Source organism: Nomascus leucogenys, chromosome 10, assembly GCF_006542625.1.
Source record: "Nomascus leucogenys isolate Asia chromosome 10, Asia_NLE_v1, whole genome shotgun sequence".
Lineage (NCBI taxonomy): Eukaryota > Metazoa > Chordata > Mammalia > Primates > Hylobatidae > Nomascus > Nomascus leucogenys.
Genome location: NC_044390.1, coordinates 88158842 through 88181115, shown reverse-complemented (window position 1 = coordinate 88181115; position 22274 = coordinate 88158842). Strand labels below are relative to the sequence as shown.

At 51.2% G+C, this 22274-nt stretch overlaps 2 protein-coding genes across 7 annotated transcripts in view; one reads left to right on the top strand and one right to left on the bottom strand.

Moving 5' to 3' along the window:
- C10H12orf43 (chromosome 10 C12orf43 homolog) lies at window positions 1-13975 on the top strand. 4 transcript variants are annotated; one of them, XM_030821516.1, is made up of 6 exons: window positions 1-164; window positions 5280-5419; window positions 5504-5602; window positions 10006-10079; window positions 11304-11394; window positions 11905-12958. In XM_030821516.1, exons 2-6 carry the CDS (start codon window positions 5328-5330, stop codon window positions 12251-12253), a joined length of 705 nt encoding a protein of 234 aa, XP_030677376.1. In that variant the 5' UTR covers window positions 1-164; window positions 5280-5327; the 3' UTR covers window positions 12254-12958. The 4 variants fall into 4 exon arrangements, with proteins under 4 accessions (XP_030677376.1, XP_030677373.1, XP_030677374.1 ...); XM_030821513.1 differs by having other exon boundaries at window positions 9-164; window positions 5280-5322; window positions 11905-13975; XM_030821514.1 differs by having other exon boundaries at window positions 14-164; window positions 5280-5322; window positions 11908-13975.
- The window catches only part of HNF1A (HNF1 homeobox A), a 22062-nt gene continuing 13672 nt past the window's right edge, over window positions 13885-22274 (bottom strand). Inside the window, exons 3-10 of one of the 3 annotated variants that reach the window (XM_030821511.1) lie at window positions 21884-22070; window positions 21186-21427; window positions 19994-20145; window positions 19659-19860; window positions 18736-18927; window positions 17029-17150; window positions 16791-16956; window positions 13885-15323 (exon numbers count right to left, since the gene is read on the bottom strand). In XM_030821511.1, coding sequence (XP_030677371.1) covers window positions 15196-15323; window positions 16791-16956; window positions 17029-17150; window positions 18736-18927; window positions 19659-19860; window positions 19994-20145; window positions 21186-21427; window positions 21884-22070 — 1391 coding nt within the window. In that variant the 3' untranslated portion in view covers window positions 13885-15195. Of the gene's footprint in view, window positions 15324-16790; window positions 17151-18735; window positions 18928-19658; window positions 19861-19993; window positions 20146-21185; window positions 21428-21883; window positions 22071-22274 lie in introns of all 3 variants that reach the window. The other 2 variants (XM_030821512.1, XM_030821510.1) reach the window with 2 other exon arrangements.

Sequence of the window (22274 nt, the reverse complement as noted above, 5' to 3'; positions counted from 1 at the left end):
TCTCCATAATCCTTTGCGGTGGTTCAAGATGGCGGCGCCCACTGGCACTGTGAGCGATTCGGAAAGCAGTAACGATGCGGAGGAGCTGGAGCGATGCCGCGAGGCGGCAATGCCGGCCTGGGGCTTGGAGCAACGCCCGTACGTGGCAGTGAAGCCAAGAGCCGGTAGGGTACTATGTTTGGGGAGACTGGCTGAGGGGCGTGGGATCTTCCCCTGGAGCCTGAGAGGATGGATGTTGAGGAGAGAGTCACTGGGACTCGACTTCCTCCCCCGAGAGAGCTCCAGGGACTGGGTGTAGTGCAGATTGAAAGCATGGGCAGGTGCAGTAGGGAGGGTATTTCATTATCCCAGTTGGGGAAACTGAGGTACCCAAATGTCTTTTGATTCTGCTTCCTTGGGTCTATCCACACTGCCCCACACTGGGAAGGCCGCCGTCTCTTCGAGATAACTGCAACAGTCCCCTCCCGATATTCTCGCACCCAGCCTTTCCCCACCTCCAACGCATTCTCCCATCCTGGAGGTTGTTGCCAAGAGCAGTGCCCAGCACGTCACTCTGACCGTGACTCCCTAGTCCCCTGGGAATAAATACAGAACCCCGCAACATCAAGGGGCCTAATCATGGATAGAACCCAAGGGTTCTTGAATTTGGAATGAAAAAATGTTGCATCTTTGCTTTCTATTCATCTCTGACTGAATTTTAGCATCTCTTTCCGTCATGCAAGCACTAAGCCACAGTAGTTTTGGCAATACCGTTACTTTATCCCAACAGAAGTCACAGATTTTCATATCTCATTACAATCTTTGCAGATACAGATATCAATATGTCATTTTATTGATAATAAGATATTGGGAAAACAGTCATTTATACTCATCCCTGATTTAAAATGTGCCACTCTAATTTTTAGACCTATCTCTAGATCTAAGGTGTAAGAAGCACATACATCACAAGTTTGGTTGTTTATTATCATGATAATTAAATTTCAGTATCATTGGTTTTCTTTGTAATCCTATATGTTGCATTTCATGCATTTAAAACATTACTCTGAGAAGAGAACCGGGCTTCACCAGGCTGTTAGAGAAGGCTATGGCAAAGCAAGGTTAAGAACCGCTGGATTTGTTTAAAATTACTTACAAGCCCTTTGGTGATCCATTGCCTTCCTCTCCCTTCCTTCCCTCCTGCCATACTGCACTTCCTGTAGGTAGCTTCCAGACCATAGTCTGCCCTCCTCACCCCCTAGTACCATAACCACAGTTTTCTCTGCAAGTTCTATATACAGATCTGCCTTTCCATCTCACTCATTAGCAGTGGGAACTTGAGCAAAGTACTTGAATCTCACTGTACCTAAATTTCCTCATCTGTACAGTGCGGGTAGCGATAGTACCCACCCCATAAGGTTGAGAAGTAACTGAGATAATGCAATCTACAGTGCTTGGCACATCTTAAAGGCCCAATACATGGTGGCAAATATGTGGTTGGTCTTTCCACATGGACTGCTTTCCTCCTCCTGCCTAGTTCTTGCTCTTTTTTTTTTCAAGACTAGGTCTCAGTCTGTTACCGAGGCTGACACAATCATGGCTCACTGCAACCTCGACCTCCCCCTACTCAGATGATCCTCCTCAGCCTCCCAAGTAGCTGAGACTACAGATGTATAGTCCCAGCTACTTTTTGTATTTTTTGTAGAGATGGGGTTTTGCCATGTTGCCCAGGCTGGTCTCGAACTCCTGGGCTCGAGTGATCCTCCCTTCTCGACCTTCAAAGTGCTGAGATTACAGGTGTGAGCCACCGTGCCCAGCTTCTAGTTTTTTTTGTTTGTTTGTTTTGCATTTTTTTTTTTTTTTTTTGAGATGGAGTTTCACTCTTGTTGCCCAGGCTGCAGTGCAATGGCACGATCTCAGCTCACTGCAACCTCTGCCTCCTGGGTTCAAGTGACTCTCCTGCCTCAGCCTCCCTAGTAGCTGGGATTACAGGCGCCTGCTACCACGCCCAGCTAATTTTTTGCGTTTTTAGTACAGACAGGGTTTCACCGTGTTGGCCAGGCTGGTCTCGAACCCCAGACCTCAGGCAATCCACCCGCCTCGGCCTTCCAAAGTGCTGGGATTACAGGTGTGAGCCACCGCGCCTGGTCTTTTTTTTCTTTTTGAGATGGAGTCTCGCTCTGTTACCAAGGCTGGAGTGCAATGGTGCGATCTTGGCTCCCTGCTCAAGGAGGGGCCTCCGCCTCCCAGGCTCAAGCAATTCTCCTGCCTCAGCCTCCTAAGTAGCTGGGATTACAGGCACCCGCCACCAGGCCCAGCTAATTTTTTTTTTGTATTTTTATTAGAGACAGAGTTTCACCATGTTGGCCAGGCTGGTCTCGAACTTATGACCTCAGGTGATCCACCCACCTTGGCCTCCCAAAGTGCTGGGATTACAGGCATAAACCACCACACCCAGCCTAGATTACATTCTTGAGTGCATCTAGTAATAGTTACCAGGAGTTGAGAATGTACTTTTTGCCCCTGTTCTAAACGCTTTGTATTTGTTGTCTATTTTCATCTTCCCAGCAATGCCACAAAAGGATGTATTAGCCCCATTTTACAGAAAACTGGTGCTCATAATGGTGAAATAACTTGGCCGAGGTTGTCCAATTTGTGAGTGGCAGAACCAGGCGTAAATCCAGGCCTGCCTGACTCCAAGTCCATGCTCTTCATTGCTGCTGTGCCACTCTGCCATGGACAAGTGTCTATCGTGGTCAAAACCTCCACCCTTTGGTCCATGACTATGTGGAAATATAGGTCACTGTTTTATTTATGTAACCTCTAGAGACAGCTCTTAAATCCAGTGATGAACTGGCCACTCAAACCACTTTAATTTTAGGTAGCATATACTTTGATTTATTCTTTCCGACAATTAATTCAAACCAAGATACTATGGCAGGATCTGGGGATACAAAGATAAAAAGAGGCAGACCACGTATTCAAGTAGCTTACAAATCCAGGAAGGGGATGGGTATGGAAACAGTGTCCACAAAACTGACTCCAGAAGGTTGGTAATCGTATTCTCATTTTATAGATGAGAAAAACAAAGGCTCAGGGAGATAAAATGACTGCCTAGCATCACACAGCTTGGTGGCAGAGCCAGGACTCAGCTGAACTGTCTTCCTCTGTGATACTGTTTCCGTCCCCTGGCGGTACCTCACCTGCATCACACTGCAGTCATGATGGAAGAGATGCTCTTCTTCCGAGTGATGATGTGCTGAAGACGAAAGACCAGGTCTTTAAAGAGTGTCCATCCAGGCCCCCACATTACCCACCTCCAGGAGCATGGGGCGTGTTTAGCATTCTGTGTTGTGCTCTGGAGTACAGTGACATAGACCGCAAGGTACTAGGACACAGATGCAATGTGTATGGGTGATGACATACACACAGCAGTGCCCCCGTGGAGCTGTTTCATACACCATGGCCCTCCACTGGGCCCGGAGCTACCAAGTGTCCACTTCGTTCAGTTGGCCCCTTAAATATACAAGCACGTTTTGTCTTGTTAGTTAAGTCAGCAACCTCAGAGCTAACTTTCACTCATTTCTCACACCCTGTAGTCAGTCCATCAGTGAATCCTAATGACTCCATCTTTTTTTTTTTTTTTTTTGAGACGGAGTCTTGCTCTGTTGCCAGGCTGGAGTGCAGTGGCGTGATCTTGGCTCACTGCAACCTCTGCCTCCCAAGTTCAAGCGATTCTTCTGCCTCAGCTTCTCAAGTAGCTGGGACTACAGGTGTGCGCCACCACACCCAGCTAATTTTTGTATTTTTTAGTAGAGACAGGGTTTCACCATGTTGACCAGGGTGGTCTTGATCTCTTGACCTCGTGATCCACTTGCCTCAGCCTCCCAAAGTGCTGGGATTACAGGTGTGAGCCACCGCACCCGGCCTTGACTTCATCTTAAAAGTGCATCTATCTGGAGTCCAGCCACTTCTCACCACATCAATTACTGCAGCAGACTCCGTGTTCCTGCCTTTGCCCCAACAGTCTCACGCTGCACAGCAGGCAAAGATGTTCTGTTAAAACCCAGATCAGTTTATGTCCTTCCTCTGCTCAGTTCCAGAGCTCCTCCTCCTCAAAGTCCAGGTCCTCCCATTGGCCCACATCAGGGCCCTTCATGATCTGGCCCCTCTGAGTTCTCCATCTCTGCTGCTCCCGGTTTACTGGCTGGGCTCTGGTCACACTGACCTCCTTGCTGGTTCTAAACACACAAGGCAGGCTCCAGTCTCAGGGCCTTTGCAGATGCTTGCCCTCTGCCTGGAAGGCTGTGTCCCGCATGTCCACTTGGTTCACTCTCCTCTCTCAAATTTCTGTTCAAATATTGCCTTATCAATGAAGCCCTCTCTGCCCACCTTTATATAACAATCCCCAGCCTAACACTCCCCACCTTTCTCACCTACTTTGTTTCTGTTTTTTTCCATACACTTACCATTATCCAACTTTACATTTTGTTTAGGTATGGGTGTTTATCATCTCTCTCCACCAACTAGAATGTAAGCTCCTGCAGAGGGTGATAGTCGAGTAAGTTGCTCAGCAATGACAACACCTGGTTAATAAAAGGCATTCAGTATCTGGTTTGAGGGAATGACCAAAAGGCCAGGTATCCCCACTGTTTTGGCTTGAAAAATGTGATCCGCAAAAGAGCCATCTTCTCTCCCTTCCACGGCACTTAGCACACAGCCAGGCAGGCATTACACTGTGCAGTCATATCACACTTAGACCTGCCTGTTCAGCACAGCGTGGTGGTTAAGAGGGGGCTCAGGAGTCAGCTGGCCTGGGCCCTCGGCCCAGCCCTGTCACTTATTAGGTATTTGACTCTGGCCAAGTTATTTTACATCTCTTTGACATGCAAAATGTGATAATTGTAACCCCTCCAATCGGGTTGTTGGGAAGATTCACTGAGTTATATGTGTTATATATATTTTAAGTTACATATATAACTATTTTAAGTTTTATGTATATATAACTAAGTTATATATAGAACTATTTTGTTATATAACTAAGTTATATATATATATAACATGTACTTACATAAAATATGTAACTATATTAATACATATATAACTAAATTATATCTGTAACTATTTTAAGTTATGGGTATATAACTTTTAAGTTATATATAAACATAATATATATGAGTTACATATGTATGTATATATATGAGTTATATGTATTTTAAGCTGCTGAAAATAGTGCCTGGCACGCATTTGTTGTTGCTGTCATCGTTTCCTCTATAAATGCCCTAATTTTCTTTTTTCCACAGGTGCTGCAAATAACCAGTTGTCAACCTCCCAAGCAAGCCTCAGGTACTATGCACTTTGGGTTCAAGTTTCACTTATTCATTCAACAAATACGGATCCCCTGCGTATGCCAGATGCTAGGCTACACACCTGGCATTTCCAGGTGAACAAGACACACATGGTCCCTGCACTCATGGGGACAGCTTCTGAGCGGACAGAAAGTGAGGTCTCTTTGTGTGTGTCGTAGGCATAAGGTGGATGAGCATGAACAAGATGGCAACGAGCTTCAGACCACCCCTGAATTCCGAGCCCACGTAGCCAAGAAGCTGGGAGCCCTGCTGGACAGGTAAACAAAGGTGGAGTTTCTCCTCTCCTGCCCTTGTTAATATGAGCAGCAATGGCTCACATTGGCTGGGAGCTCACGGTGTCCATGCTGGCACAGTGGCAGGCACCTGGCATATGTCATCTCCCTGCATTCATAAACAACATTATCATGTGGGTCCCGTTGTTACCTTTATTCTCCAGGTGAGGAAACAGGCTGTCAGCAAGGAGACATGTTTGCTTGAAGTCACATCATCATCGTAGCTACCATTTACTGAGCAACTGTTTGTGGCCAGGCTCTGTGCTAAGTGCGTGATGTCCATTTCCTCATTTAATCCTTCTGATGACCCTGAGAGGTAGGGATTGTTATCATTCCCACTGTACAGATGGGTAACTGAGGCTCAGAGAGGCAAAGTCATTTGCCCAGGGGACGCCGCTACTAAGTGACAAAGCCAGGATTCAGAACCCAGGAGAGAACAGAATTGGGCCTCAAACCCAAGTGCGTCAGACTTCAAGCCCACATTTTTTTGTTTTGTTTTGTTTTGTTTTTTTGAGACAGAGTCTCGCTCTGTCGCCCAGGCTGGAGTGCAGTGGCACAATCTTGGCTCACTGCAGCCTCCACCTCCTGGGTTCAAGTGATTCTCCTGCCTCAGCCTCCCAAGTAGCTGGGATTGCGGGCACCCGCCACCACACCAGGCTAATTTTTGTATTTTTAGTAGAGACGGGGTTTCACCATGTTGACCAGGCTGATCTCGAACTCCTCACCTCGAGTGATCCGCCTGCCTTGGCCTCCCAAAGTGCTGGGATTACAAGCGTGAGCCACTGTGCCAGGTTCTTAACCCCTGCATTATCCTGCAACCATGAGAGTAAGAGAGGAACATCGAGAAGCTCATTCCCGCCACAAGAGGGCAAGGAAGGACCGTGTTCCTATTTCATGGGTGCCTTCTGTGTGCTAGACACTGTGCCAGGTCTCTGTCTTACATTCTCAGCACTGGTTGATAACCCAGTCGGTAAGGATTCAGGTTGGCATTCCTAAAGTAGGTGTCAAGGAATACAACCTGTCTGAGTCTATATGCTATAACAAAATAACATAAACTGGGTAGCTTATAAAGAAAATAAATGGGTTTCTCGCATTTTGGAGGCTGAGAAGTCCAAGATCAAGGCACCAGCAGATTCAGTGTCTGGGGAGAGCCCTTTTCCCAGTGCAGATGGTGCCTTCCTACTGCGTCCTCACATAGTGGAATGGGCAAGGGCTCTCTCTCAGACCTTTTTCATAGGAGCACCAATTTCATTCATGAAGGCTCCACCCTCACGACCTAATCACCTCTCAAAGGCCCCCATCTCCTAATCCTAATACCTTGGGTTGAGGATTTCTCTTTCTCTTTTCTTTTTTTGGAGACAGAGTCTCCCTCGGGAGCACAGTGGCGCAATCTCGGCTCATAGCAACCTCCGCTTCCTGGGTTCAAGCGATTTTCATGCCTCAGCCTCCTGAGTAGCTGGGGTTACAGGTGCGCACCCACCACGCTTGGCTAATTTTTTGTATTTTTTGTATTTTCAGTAGAAATGGGTTTTCATTATGTTGGCCAGGCTGGTCTCAAACTCCTGACTTCAAGTGATCCACCTGGCTCGGCCTCCCAGAGTGCTGGGATTGCAGGTGTAAGCCACCATGCCCAGCTGGGGTGAGGATTTCACCATAAGAATTTGGGTAGGACACAAACATTTGGATTCTAGCACTAGCCCAAAGCGTGGCTCTAGAAAAAAGGATGTCCAACAGCAAAGAAGTGTGAGAAACACGCAGTCTACATACCTCCACATGTCCTTGCAGACTGCAAGCCATAGTAGTATATTCAAGGCTCTGAGAATTCCTGTAGTGAAGAGACCTGTGTAACTGTTTAGCCCAGCATTTTCCAAACTTGTTTGGCCACAGTGCCTTTGTTTCATGGAAGACCAGTCAACAACCTGTGGAACAGGTCTGGGGATACACTGGTCTAGATCTGTTCCTGACTGGCAGAGCCCTGGCAGGGTTTTGAAAGGGAGATGAGGCAGGATTTGGGGCCATTGTCATTCCAGTCGAAGTAGATATCAGAAAGGACAAATGAGCCTTCCCAAGGTGTGAACCAGCTATTCTCCTGAGACAGAATGATGGGCCAGAGCCCCGCAGCCTGAACCCCTCAGGGTTCCCGTCAATTGGAGAATGTAGAGGAGGTGTTTAGGAAGGCAGCTGCATTTCACCCTGTGGGAGCAGTTTTCCTTTGTGACTCTCTGGCTTCAGGCTGAACAGGGCCTGCTTGGCATTGCACTGAGCCACAGAGATGTTTCTGCAGTAGAAATGCCAGACAGCCATGGTTAGAATATTCCCTGCAGCGTTTTAATGTTTCTCCAAAGAAATCTAAATGATACCTTAGGCCAGGCGTGGTGGCTCATGCCTCTGATCCCAGCACTTTGGGAGGCTGAAGCGGGTGGATCATTTGAGGACAGGAGTTCGAGACCAGCCTGGCCAACATGGTGAGACCCCATCTCTACTAAAAATGCAAAAATTAGCTGGGCATGGTGGCGTGCACCTGTTATCCCAGCTACTTGGGAGGCTGAGGTAGGAGAATCGTTTGAACCCAGGATGCAGAGGTTGCAGTGAGCTGAGATTGTACCACTGCACTCCAGCCTGGGTGACAGAGTGAGACCCCTATCTCAAAAAAAAAGAAATATAAATGATACTGCATTTGGTCCCTAGCGTTAGGTCAGTGTCTCTCAACCTTGGCGCTGTTGACATCTTTGACTAGCATTTGTCGTGGGGGTCTATCCTTCCTCCCATTATAGGATGTTTACCAACATCCTTGGCCTCTACCTACTAGATGATAGTAGCACTCACCCCACCAGTTGTGACATCCAAAAATGTCTCCAGACATTGCCAAATGCCCCTGGTGGCCACCATTGAACCACTGTGTGGGGTCAAGAACAGGTGCCTGGGTGGCATCATCTCTACTCCCTCTCCCCGGGTGGCTTTTCCTGAACAGGGCTTGGGGGGTGCCTTTGGCATATAGGAAGGGAGGTTAGGGAAAGCACCCAGGGCATTGCTGCGTCTGCCTCAAGGGCATTGCTGAGAGCCTTGTTCTCTGCCATGCACAGTGGCATCTGCATCTGCACCCACCAGACACATGCTTCCTAGCCTTGTGCCTCTAGAGAAATGTGGTTTATTTTTATGTTAGAGATCCTGTGAAGGCCGAAGCTTTTCTTGATGACAGTCATCATCTGCATCATCATAGCTACCATTTACTGAGCAGCTACTTGTGGCCAGGCCGTGTGCCACAAGTGCTTGATATCCATTTTCCCCTTCAATCCTTGTGACAACCTTAAGAGGTAGGGACCTTCATCGTTCCCACTGACAGGTGGATAACAGAGGCTCAGAGAGATAAAGTCATTCGCTTAAGGGACATAGCTAATAAGTGACAAAACCAGGATTCAAAACCCAGGTCTCTGAAGTCTAAATGAGGTCCATGAATTGGATCAATTTCCGTTTCCTAGTTATGATATTGTACTATAGTGAGGCACAACGTTACCATTGAGAGAAAATGGATGGAGGGTCTATGGAACCCCTGCATTATTTGTTGCTACTGCATGTCTACAATTATCTCCCATTTCTTTTAATTAAAAAACAAATTTTTTTAAACAGGTCTGCCCTGCTCCAGAAGCTGTCCTCTGAACCAGTTTTCTAGATTGATCATATTTCCCTTTTCATGCTTGCTGCTAGGAAGCTCAGAGCAAAATGTATGCCCTCTCTCTAACAAGTGTATAGGACTTCCTGACCATAATCCTAGGTCTTTCTGTTCCTCTTGGCCTTATATCTCTTTGCCCTTTTGAAATTGCATTCATTTTGTTAAATTCTTTTTTTTTTTTTTGGAGATGGAGTCTCGCTCTGTCACCCAGGCTGGAGTGCAGTGGCGCAATCTCAGCTCACTGCAAGCTCCACCTCCTGGGTTCACGCCATTCTCCTGCCTCAGCCTCCCGAGTAGCTGGGACTACAGGCACCCGCCACCACGCCCGGCTAATTTTTTGTATTTTTAGTAGAGATGGGGTTTTACCTTTTTAGCCAGGATGGTCATGATCTGCCCGCCTCAGCCTCCCAAAGTGCTAGGATTACAGGTGTGAGCCACCATGCCCGGCCTCATTTTGTTTTACTATGTCTTTAAAACTTCTTCAACACTTACTGGAGTAAAGTGGGCTTTAAAGAAATGAAGCACTGCAGTTCGCGTGGCAGAGGCTGGTCAGCATGTTATAAACAGACCATCAGCCCTCTTACTAGGCCAGCACACTTTCACTTTTGCATTTACAATCACATGCCCCATCCCCTCCATTTCAAAAAGAATTTTTTTTAGTTGTTTTTGTTGTTATCCAAAAATCTCATCTTAAATCAACCATCTCCTCTCCCCGTAGCTTCATTACCATCTCAGAAGCAGCAAAGGAGCCAACAAAAGCTAAGGTGCAGAAAGTCGCTTCAGAGGATGATGGTGAGTGGTTATACTTAATAGAAGCTATCATTTATTAAGCACCTAATGTGTGTCTGGTGCTGGGAGAAACAGTTTAGGTATATTCTTTTTTTTTTTTTTTTTTTGGAGATAGGGCCTCGCTCTGCCACCTAGGCTGGAGTGCAGTGGAGCGATTATAGCTCAATGCAGCCTCAACCTCCCAGACCCAAGCAATCCTCCCACCTCAGCTTCCTGAGTAGCTGGGACCACAGACACACACCACCACCCCTGGCTAATTATTTATTTTTTTTAGAGACAGGATCTCACTATGTTGCCCAGGCTGGTCTTGAACTCCTGGCCTCAAGCGATCTGCCCACCTTGGCCTTCCAAAGTGCTGGGACTACAGGCGTGCACCACCACACCTGGCTAATTTTTGTATTTTTTGTAGAGACAGGGTTCTGCCATGTTGCCCAGGCTGGTCTTAAACTCCTGGCCTCAAGCTGTCCTCCCGCTGCAGACTCCCAAAGTGCTGGGGTTACAGGCATGAGCCACCGCACCGTTCTTTCATCCGCTCAGCCCCTGTGGTGAGGCAGGTATTATGATTGAACCCCATGTACAGACAAGGAGACTGAGGCCCTGAGAAACGAAGTCATTTGCCTGAGGTGGCCTCGTCTGTGTCACCCTGAGCAGGAGCACTTTTCTGCTGCCCTCCACAGCCTCGCCCATCTGCGTCTGTCCTGTACCAACACATTTGCCACTTTGAAGGCTGCCTTAGGTCAGGAACTCAAGTGCTGACTTCCAGAAGCCTCTGAGGGCTTGCTGAGCTGATGTGGCTGCTGGCTCCTGCTCCAGCGCACCCTCCACTGGCTCCATCAGGCATCAGCATGACTCTTGGCAGATGCAGAATCACTTTGTAGTTAGATGACTGATTCCCGGGTCTTTGCCTCTGGACCAGGAGCTCCTGAGGGCAGAGGTGGGGCAGCTTCAGCACCTGGCACCTGGGATGAGGGGCTGGCATCTGGGGGTGCTGACTCTGCCCCTTTGTTTTTTTTGTTTGGTTGCTTGGGTTTTTTTGTTATTGTTTCTTTTTTAAATATTTTTAAATTTGTGTCTTTTAAAAATTTTTTTCTGCTTTGTTTCTCTTTATCTTTTCTTTGTTTCTTTTGTTTTTCTTTTTAAAATTTTTTTCTTTTTTGTTTTATTTTTTACTTCTTTTCTGTTTCTTTTTGTTTTGTTTTTGTTTGACTCTGCCCCTTTGAATCTTAGGTTTCCGCCTTTTCTTCACGTCTGTCCCTGGAGGCCATGAGAAGGAAGAGTCTCCCCAACCCCGCCAAAAGCGACAGCCCTCCAGCTCCAGGTGAGAACTCACACCTCTCCTCGCGTCCCCTCCTTTTTTCTCCTCTTCTGTCTTGGTGGGTTGCCCAGAATAGCCAAGCAGACTCCAGTCAGGACCAGGCCAAGGCAGCGGCCCTGTCAGGCAGCTGGAGAAACCGTGAGCTCAGCAGGAGGGAAAGCCCTCTTGGCGGCGGCTTTGGATGTTTACTGCTTTTGAGCACCCGTCTTGGGCCAGACACCTCACTTGATCATAGTTGCCTCCTGGGACATCCCTGGGAGGCCTGGACTCTGTTAAGATCCCCATTTTATAGATGATACAGTCAGAGGGGTTAAGTCACTTAAGGAGGTCACAAGGCTGCTACACCCAGAAGCCAGTATTGGAAGCCAGGTTGGCCCCACTCCCAAGCCTGAACTTGCTACCTGTCTCCCTCTGCGGCCGCCTTCTGGTGACCTGGACCGAGGGAGGACAGCGAGAGGTGGCTCTGGGGCTGTGTCCTGACTCCAGCTAACCAAGGATGCCCTCTCGTTGCAGCAGTGAAGACAGTGACGAGGATTGGCGGCGGTGCCGGGAGGCAGCTGTGTCGGCGTCCGACATCCTGCAGGAGTCAGCCATCCACAGCCCTGGCACGGTGGAGAAGGAGGCAAAGAAGAAAAGGAAGTTGAAAAAGAAAGCCAAGAAGGTGGCCAGTGTCGACTCAACTGTAGCCGCCACCACCCCCGCCAGCATGGCCACAGTCCAGAAGCAGAAGAAGTCAGGCGAGCTCAACGGGGACCAGGTGTCGCTTGGGACCAAAAAGAAAAAGAAGAAAAAGGCAAAGAAGCCCAGCGAGTCCTCTCCATTCCCACCAGCAAAGAGTGCCACAGCTGTACCTGCAAACTGAACTCAGCCGTGGGCACAGGGCTCAGCCAGCTCCAAGGACAAGGTGCCCCCCGGGGACAAGGCATTTCCAAGCTCCACCTCCCTCTCCAAGTTCAAGGACTGGGCTGGCAAACCCAGACTGCCCATGAGACCCTGATGGTGATGAGGGCTTGCTCGAGAGTTGGGCCAAAAAAGTGGCTGTAGGGTGAGAAGCCCAATCAAGGCCTGCTCCTCTGTGCTCCCACGGAGGGCTGGCGGGGGGGCTGTGGTTCCAGAACATTTCATGACCTCAGGAAAAAAGGAACCTTCTGGTTATTTGAGACTAGTGGCCAAGTGGTGAAACCTCCATCCCCCTAGAACTGTCTGAGGTGGGCAGGGGAAGGGAGACCTTCCCCACCACCTCCTTAGCCTGGTGTGAGAAACAGTTTTTAGAAAATGAGAGAAGGGATCCCCAAGAGGCCAAGGCCCAAAGAAACTTTTGTTCTTCTCTCCTTAGCCCACATAGACTTCACAGAATTGTCTGAAAAAGGAGAGCTTTTTCACCTCTGGCTTTCTAGAATTTTCTTTGCATTTGTGAATATACCACACATGATGGTGTCTCTGAGCCGACCAGATTATGGAAACTCAGTTGTCAGAGGACCCAAAACAAAACTTAGAGTGATTTGGATATTGCCTGTCAATGCTGAACCTTAAGACATTTTAAGTAAACATCCTCCTCCTCTCTACACCCCCAGGATTTGTGCATTCACCCCACCCAAGACTTCAGGAAGTATCATAGCACTCATGGACTAGGTTTCATGGGACAAAGGCATTCTGCAAGAAGTAGAAGCGTGTGGCCGGGTGCAGTGGCTCATGCCTGTAATCCAAGCATTTTGAGAGGCCAAGGAGGGTGAATCAGTTGAGGCCAGGAGTTTGAGACCAGCCTGGCCAACATGGGGAGACCCCATCTCTATTAAAAATACAAAAATTAGCTGAGCATGTTGTCACATGCCCGTAATCCCAGCTACTCAGGAGGCTGAGGCGGGAGAATCGCTTGAACCTAGGAGGTGGAGGTTGCAGTGAGCTGAGATTGTGCCACTGCACTCCAGCCTAGGCAATGAAGCAAGACCCTATCTCAAAAAAAAAAAAAAAAAAAAAAAAAAAAACCAAGTAGAAGCTCATGGCCAGGCATGGTGGCTCACACCTGTAATCCCAGCACTTTGGGAGGCCAAGGCAGGTGGATCACTTGAGCCGAGTTCCAGACCAGCCTGGGCAACGTGGCGAAACCTCATCTCTATAAAAAAAAAAAATACAAAAATTAGTTGGGCGTGGTAGTGAGCGCCTGTGGTCCCAGCTGCTTGTGAGGCTGAGGTGGCAGGATCCCTTTAGTCCAGGAGTTCAAGGCTGCAGTGAGCTGTATAATGCCACTGCAGTCCAGCCTGGGTGACAGTGAGACCCTGTCTCCAAAACAAAATTTTTTTAAAAAGTAGAAGCTTGAGGTTAAGATGAAATCTGGCTTTGTCATTAGAGTCTCAGCAGAGCAAGAAAAGCAGAGACGTGGGGTGTGAGACCGTGGGTGCTGGAGCCCATCTCCTCTTCGCAGGCCCCTGGCCTGCCCCAGCCTCCCTCTACCTGCCCAAACCCCATCTGAATGATTTGTGTACAAGCAAGAAATTTCCACCGCATTTCTCCCTGACTTTACTAAAAGTTAAATAAACGTGCCACTCGCCCCAGCGGGCTACAAGCTGTAGGGGGTGCCGGGTCACCCCAGGCCTTTTCCCGAATCCCAGGGTGGACGCGGTGCACTGACGGCCAGGTTCTCAGCAGCAGGCCCAGGGATGTGGGACCATGCTTGCCCTGGGTTCACTGGCTCCTTTGTCCCTCCTGGCGGTGCTCAGGACCTCAGACTCCTCAGGGTGGCTGCGAACTGCCCTCAGCCAGCCAGGCCCCCAGGCTTCTGAGTGTTAGCCGTGTCCACACAGGTAGCTTCTGTGCCCTGGGGTCACCTCTTCTCCTGGGCACCTCAGCTTGGCCAGCTGCTCGGGCCTTGCTCAGCTGTTCGGGCCTTGCTGCCTTCTGAGCTCAGCTACTCCTGCCCCAAACAAGGGCAGGGTCTGCAGGGCCCTCGAGACAGAGGAGCTGCCCCACCAGGACCTGGACTTAGCACGGTCGCAAGGCTCCCACAGGAGTAAGGCCGACTTCCCAGCCCTGAAGCAGCCTTCCCAGTAGAGGCAAGAGGCCAGGCTGGTCTCAGAGGTGTGATGCTCTTGGGAACAAATACAGGAAAGCTGGAGGTCATGGGGCCTGGGAGAGGGAATCGCTGGGGACAGGGGAAGCCGGGAGAGCCCTGCCTGCCTTCCCTGTTAGCTTTGGCCTCCCTGGGCTCAGGCATTGGAGTCCCAGGCCCTGGCACAGAGTAGCCACCCAGGAAGTGCCTGTGTGGGTAGGTGATGGGGTCAGTACAAATGGCATGTGGATTACTAGCTGGAAGGAGTTGGGGCAGGATGGAGTGGCCCGGTGGGTGCATTGGTGACAGAACAAGGCTACGCTGATCCGGGGCCTCTCAGAGCTCAGCAGGTCACAGCTACACAGGCCTGTGTCCTGAGAAGTGTGGCTGCCAGAGTGGTGTAGCGGTCCCAGGGCTCTCCACAGGCCCAGGCTGGGGGTGCCCAAGTCATAGGCCGCCCTCTTCTGTTCCAAGTGAGAAGACTGTATCCCATGCAGCAGTGACAGTCCCTCCTACATCTGCCAGGAACAGGCTTTGCTCTTAGCTCTCCACGACCCCCTCCTGTGCAACCCGAGCAGCCCTCCATTGGTTGGGGCGCCTCAGAGCCCTCCCTTTCTGATGCATCAGAGCAGAGTGGGGAGCAAGGTACAGCTGTCCAGGAAGGGCCACAGGAGCTTGGCAGGCTCAGGTCCTCCAGGCAGGGCTGGCTGCTGCCCTTATCACCCCCCCAAGCAGGCAGTGGGGCCCAGATGCCGTGGTTACTGGGAGGAAGAGGCCATCTGCGTGGAGATGAAGGTCTCAATGACGCTGTGGTTGGACGGCAGCAGGTGGCTGTGGCCGTTGCTGGAGTCTGAGCTCTGGTACAGCACCAGGCTGCTGGAGGACACTGTGGAGGCAAACAAGGCTGCTGGCCACCCACCAGGCACCCACCGCACCTGCCCGTCCCTAGGGGTACTCGGGATGGGGAGGCAGGGCCACACCTCCTGGATCACAGCAGATAACAGGAACCCAAAGTCATACCTCTACCCTCGGTTCTTAACAAAGGGAGCCTCCCAGCCAGGGTCCGGGGCCGCCCAGGGAGTGGCCTCAGTACCTCTTAGTGGGAATACTGAAGCCCCGGTGAGATGCCGAGGTAGGTAGTTGTACGTGTTGGCTTGGCTAGGCTGAGCCTAACGCCAATCTAGGCGCTGCTGTGAATGCAGGTGCTTTGTAGATGTGGTTAACGCCACAATCAGTTGGCTTTGAGTAAAGGAGATCACCCTGAAAATATGGGTGGGCCTCCTGCATCAGTGGAAGGCCGTAAGAGCAAAAACCGGTTTCCCAGAGAAGAAGGAATTCTGCCTCAAGGCTGCAGAATTCAGTCCGCAGAGTTGCCAGCAACAGATTTCAGGTCTGCCACCCCCCGCAGACACCAGCCAAGTCCTTCAAATAAATCTGTTGGTTCTGTGTTCCTGGAGAACCCTGACTGATGGCAATGGTTAAGAGAATGGGCTTTGAGGTTGGACCTGGGTTCGAGTTCTGGCCCTGCCATCTGGTAGCTGTGGGAGATGAGGCAAGTCCCTCCCCTCCTTGAGTGTCCATTTTGTCATCCGTAAAATGGGGGTGATCATGGACACGCCTCCTGGGGTGAATGCCAGGACACAGAATGGCCTCAGTGGCTGTCATGACAGCTGCCAGGGCCGGGTCCAGGAACCTTATAGAAAGGGGGCAACTTGCAAAAAGGCAGGCTGCAAAGCCCAGCCACCTGACTCCAAAGTGCCCACTCCTGCCAATGACATCATGGATTACAAACTGAGGTGACTGCCCCACCGCCAGGGGTCATTGGAGCCGATGTGAGTGGATGCAGTGAGGCCTGGTGCACTGTTACATGGGAATATGAATTTTTCCAATTTTCCAAAAGATGCCAGAAATCCGGATTTATATGTGAAAATTCCTGATTTTGAAATGTTGGCAACAAATTCAAAGAATGTTCAACCCTGAGCCAAGCCAAACCAAACACGTGCAAGAGTCGCTTCTGGCTCACAGACCTGGTCCTTATCATTACCCTCCACTGCCTCTAATGAGTACTTCATCTTTTTCCTCAATCCAGTCCCTGAGATGTTCTTGTAAGGTGGGCCCCATCTTCCTGGGGTCGTCTGTGCCTCTTGGGCTTCATGGGCACATAGGCGGTGTCTGGGAGGCGGGGAACCCCAGGCCCCCTCCCCCCACCGCCATGCCTGCCAGTGCTTCCTCGCAGCAGCCCTAGGCCTGCTGCATGCACAGCCCCACAGTGACGGACAGCAACAAAAGGGGTGGGACCAACGTGGAAGGGGGCAGGGACAGTAAGGGAGGGGGCGGAGCCAGGGCCTCTCACCCGTGGGGCTGGCGCTGAGCCGGTGGGCCGGCTGCAGGTGCTGGATGCCGGCAGGGTCCTGGCTGGGGACGTGGAGGGTGGTGGCCTGAGAGGCCGGCGTGTGAAGCCCAGACTCACTGGAGGCCTCAGTGTCTGAGGTGAAGACCTGGGGGAGCAGAGCAGCCTCCTGAACCCGGGGGATGTGGGGGTGAGGGGCTCTGTCACAGGCCGAGGGAGGGCCAGCAGGCCTGGACCTTACCTGCTTGGTGGGCGTGAGGCTGGCCAGGGCGCTCAGGTTGGTGGTGTCGGTGATGAGCATAGTCTGCGGGAGCAGGCCCGTGTGGGTGTACTGGGCCACCTCGGGCTTGTGGCTGTAGAGGGCTGGCCGCAGGGGAGAGAGGGGCAGACGTGGCAGACGTGCCTGACAGCCCCAGTCCCAGGCCTCAAGACTGGGGAAAGGGGGGCATGGGGCCTGCTGAACAGCCAGGCTGGGCAGCAGTTGGAGATCCAGGGCTGACTTTGAAAAGTGGGGGCTCCGGATAGAGGAACAGACCCTCTCCTCATTACAGGGAACTGCTCAGCTGGGATTGAAGCAGGGGAGCCTAGAGGAGGCCAGAAACCAACTCCAGCTTCTCTTGTCACCTGGAGACAGCAGGTATGAAAGGGAACGGGAGGTGCGGGTGCAGGGCTACTGTACTAAGCACAGGTGCTACGTACTAAGCACAGGTGCTACTGTACTAAACACAGGCGCTATGTACTAAGCACAGGTGCTACTGTACTAAACACAGGCGCTATGTACTAAGCACAGGTGCTACTATACTAAACTCAGGTGCTGTGTACTAAGCACAGGTGCTACTATACTAAACACAGGTGCTATGTACTAAGTTCAGGTGGCTCCTGTCAAAGAGCAAGGCAGAGGACAGCAGTACTTCCATCTCCAGGCCACCTTTCCAAATATAACCCCACGTTTTGCCTACAGCACCTCCACCCACCCCGCAGGAGACACATAGACCCCACAAGAGACACACACACGCTAGGAAAATGCACATAAACCACATATTCTCACAGTGACTCAGATAAAAATGTAACACACACACTCCCAACCACATACACACAGACATATACATGCCCCAAATCTCTTAACCCACTCCCAGATTCCAAAAAGGTCTGAAACCAAAAGATTTCCTCAAGATTGGCACTAGAGCTCATTTGGTGGCAAAACCCAGCCTGAACCTGACATGAGGTTATGAGTGTTTAAACTGCCTTGTAGAAATCCTACCTTTGGCTGCAGAAATAGCAGTGCTTTGATCACAGGGGGCTGTCTCAAATCCAGCTGGGAGTGTTCTGTGATAGCTGGCATATCTGTTGCCCAGGCTGCAGTGCAGTGGCACAATCTCAGCTCACTGCAACCTCCGCCTCCCAGGTTCAAGCGATTCTCCTGCCTCAGCCTCTCAAGTAGCTGGGGCTACAGGCACGTGCCTCCACACCTGGCTAATTTTTGTACTTTTAGTAGAGACGGGGTTTCACCGTGTTGGCCAAGCTGGTCTTGAACTCCTGACCTCAAGTGATCCGCCCACCTTGGCCTCCCAAAGTACTGGGATTACAGGCGTGAGCCACAACCCCTGGCCCCAGATTACCTTTCTAAAATCTGAATAGATTTTAGAAATTCGTACGGCCCTAAGAGTTTCAGAGAAACACAGGCACGCACACACAAACGCATGCACAACCGATACACACCCAGACGCGCACTAGGGATCTGCTCACACAAGCAGTCATGTGCACACACACGGATACGTGCATTCACATGGGAACACACTGTGGCCTGCAGACACCCTCAGTCACGGAAACACACTTGTCCCGGAGACACACTCAGACTGCAGTGCCTGCCAGGCACCCCTTTCCCCTGCATCCATTGACAGCCAACCTCTATCATCATCTCCCGCTGTGGGGGGCACAGGGCGCTCACCGTGGGGGCTCTGCAGCTGAGCCATGGTGGCCATGAAGGGGCTCTGGGTCACATGGCTCTGCACAGGTGGCATGAGTGGCTGCTGGTAGGAGGGGTGCAGCGGCTGGGAGAACTGGACGGGCTGCAGGGTGGTCAGGCTGCTGCCCATGCTGTTGATGACTGGTACACTCTGTGCCTGCGTGGAGGCCAGGCCTGGAGTGGAAGGGGTGGGAATCAGCTGGGCACCCCAGTTATATCCCACCCCCGCCCAAGACCTCCCAAGGGCACCACCTCTCCTTCCTAGAGCCCGTGGTTTGGAGGAGGGGGCAGGGTGGTCAGGAAACAGCCCTCCACTGGGACCTGCCACTAATTTAAGTGGCTCTGGCAAGTCATTCCGCCTCTCTGAGCCTTTAGCTCTTTATCTAGGCTAGTGGGAGAGGCAGGCAGTGACTTGTTCAAAAGTTGTCAAACTGAGGTTCCCTGGAGCCCTGGGGTCCCACAGCAGTGCAAAGGCCCTGGGGTTAGCTCTCTGCTCCCCTCTCCTAGCAGCTCCCTATCTATCTTATGTACTGGGCTTCTGCATAATTGTACCTGCAAATAAGGGCTTTCTGGGTTTAATTTTTCTTCATAAAACACTTAGAAAACATCAGTCCCCCTTACCCTGCTGTAATTTGCCCATAGACCCTTCACCTTCTGAGGTGTCACAGAATTGATGTATTCTGCTTAGTGCCTGCCTCCCTGCTTGAGTTGCTGAGATTTTGGTCTGTCTGGTTCACCCACGTGTCACTGATGTAGCACAGTGACTGGTCCAGAGTAGGCACTGGATAAATACATGTTGTATGAATGAATGAATGAGTGAGTCCCAGTGGCTCTTCCAGCTCCTGGATTCTGTGGTTGCCCCATGAGCCTCCCACCCAGGTGCCCACCCATCCCCACCAGCTTACCGATGACCAGGGTGGAGGCACCTGTGTTGGTGAACGTAGGACCCAGGGAGGCAGGCTCACCAGGCCCGATGGTCATGACCCCAGGAAGTGAGGCCATGATAAGGTTCTGGGGCTGCTGGTTGAGGCCTGGGGATGTCTGCTCCAAGCTGTGCAGTGCTGTCAGGGTGCTGACAGGGGGGAGGGGGCCCCCAGCTGCTGAGACCTACGAGGGGAAGCCAAGCTGAGTCGGGGAGTGGGGGGCCAGGGTCCCCACAGGGCCTCCCTAGGGACTGCCGCAGAATCTCCCTGCCAAGGAAAGATGAGGTTGGGTTTTCCTTACAAGCAGGGACGCTCACCAGCTTGGCTTCTGTGCTCAGCAGGCTGTGGCTGGGCTCCAGGCCTGTGGGGGACACTTGGTGCAGGGGTGTAGACACTGTCACTAAGGGACCACCGCTGCTTGAGGGCACTTCTGCAGTCTCACTGGTTGCAGGCTGTCCATAGCGCACACCTGGAGAGAGAAGCAGTGTCCTGCCTCAGCACCCCACTGCCCTGCCCTCCCCTGCCTCCGTAGCCCTCATCACTTCAAACTCCATTGGTTTGCTTAGGCCAGCTGCCTGTCTGCCTTTATGCAGCCAGCAAATCCGCCTGTGTTTCTACCTTTTACCAAGCCCTGCGTCAGCTGCTCCCAGTTCCTTGAAGGCTAGGACTGCATTTATTAGCTCCATTCCCCCCACTGCCTAGTGCTATACCTGACATGCAGTAGGTGCTCAGTAGAAGACAACTGAACTGAATTTGACTGAATTTAGTTGAATTGAAATGAATTGAATTGATACAATCTGAAATGAATGAATTGAATTGAATTAACCCAAATCAACTTAGGTTGAGTTGAGTGGAATGATATGACGTGGAGTGGACGGTGTGGAGTTGCATGTAGTAGATGGGATGAAGTTGGCTGGAATGGGTGGAGTGGAGTGGATGGGGTAGAGTTGAAGGTAGTAGATGGAGTAGAGTGGATGGAGTGGAGTTGAATGTAGTGGATGGAATGAAGTTGGGTGGAAGGATGGAGTGAAGTTGCATGTAGTAGATGGGATGAAGTTGGATGGAATGGATGGAGTGGAGTGGATGGGGTAGAGTTGAAGGTAGTAGGAGTAGAGTGGATGGAGTGGAGTTGAATATAGTGGATGGGATAAAGTTGGATGGAAGGATGGAGTGGAGTGGATGGAGTGGAGTTGAGTGGAGTGGATGGAGTAGAATGGATGGAGTGGAGTCGAAGATAGTGGATGGAGTGGAGGTGAATGGAGTGGATGGAATGGGGTTAATTGTAGTGGATGGATTGAATAGAGTGGAAAGGAGTAGAGTGAATGGAATGGAGATAGAGTGGAATGGATGAATGAACAGAGTGAAGTAGAGTGATAAGGAGTGGCGTGAATGGAATGGGACCAAACTGAAGTGCTAAGAGTAAGAGGTTTAGGTGACTGCTGTCACTGGGACAGTCCTCCCCAACCCTCCCACCTTCTCACGTGTCCCTTGTCCCCACATACCACTCACCGTGGACCTTACTGGGGGAGAGGGCAGGTGGGGGCAGGCCAGGGGAGCTGTGAGCGGGCAGCGCAGGTCCCGGGCCTGGCCCTGGTGGGGGCCCGCTGTATGTGTCCATGGCCAGCTTGTGCCGGAAGGCTTCTTCTTTGCGCCGGTTGGCAAACCAGTTGTAGACACGCACCTCTGTGACGAGGTTGGAGCCCAGTCCCTGTGCCTGTGATGGGGACACCCCCCTCTGGATACATTCTGCCCTGCAGAAATAGCCACCCATAAGCCTCCAGGCCAGGCTCAGAGGAACCCTGTCCTGGGCATGAGGGGGAGTGTTCTGAGAAGTTGAGCTCTGCTGGAGGGTTTGAGGCTGGTAGATCTGGGTTCCAATGCCAGGTCTGCTGTGTGACCTTGGGCAAGTGACAGTCTCTCTGACCTCAGTATCTCCATTAATAAAGTGGGCAAAAGAGCCATAGGATTGTGGAGGGAATCAATCAGGTGAGCATCCATGGAAGGGGTTGCTTGGTGTCCAGGGTGCAAGGGGGCTGCGAGGAATGGGTTTAGGTTCAAGTATTCTCAATTTTCTGGGCCAGGCTAAGCCAACATCAGGAGTTCTTGGCGACTGGACAGCGTTTTACAGGACCTAGAGTCACCTTCCCCTTTCCTGGCCTTGCCGCAGCCCAGACCAAACCAGCACTGTTTCCCACCCGCTGCTGTACCTATTGCACTCCTCCACCAGCGTCTCTCGCTCTTCCTTGCTGGGGTTCTTCTGCCTCTCATAGGCCTGGAACAGGATCTGCTGGGATGCTGGGCCCCACTTGAAACGGTTCCTCCGCCCCTTCTTGGTTGGTAGCTCATCACCTGTGGGCTCTTCAATCAGCCCTCCCTGCCCTGCATGGGTGAACTCTGCAGGCACAGAAAGCCATGAGTGGGGTACTGGCCACTCTCACCTTCCCAGGTCTGTTCCCCTGACCTTGCCCTTGACTTTTTCTCATTGCCAGGGTGCTGAACCAGAGGAGCTCACAGCTAGAACTTAGAAATCATCTAATCCAGTGATGACAAACACACAGCACACATGCCATCACTTTCTTAATCTGTGTTCAAGGCAAA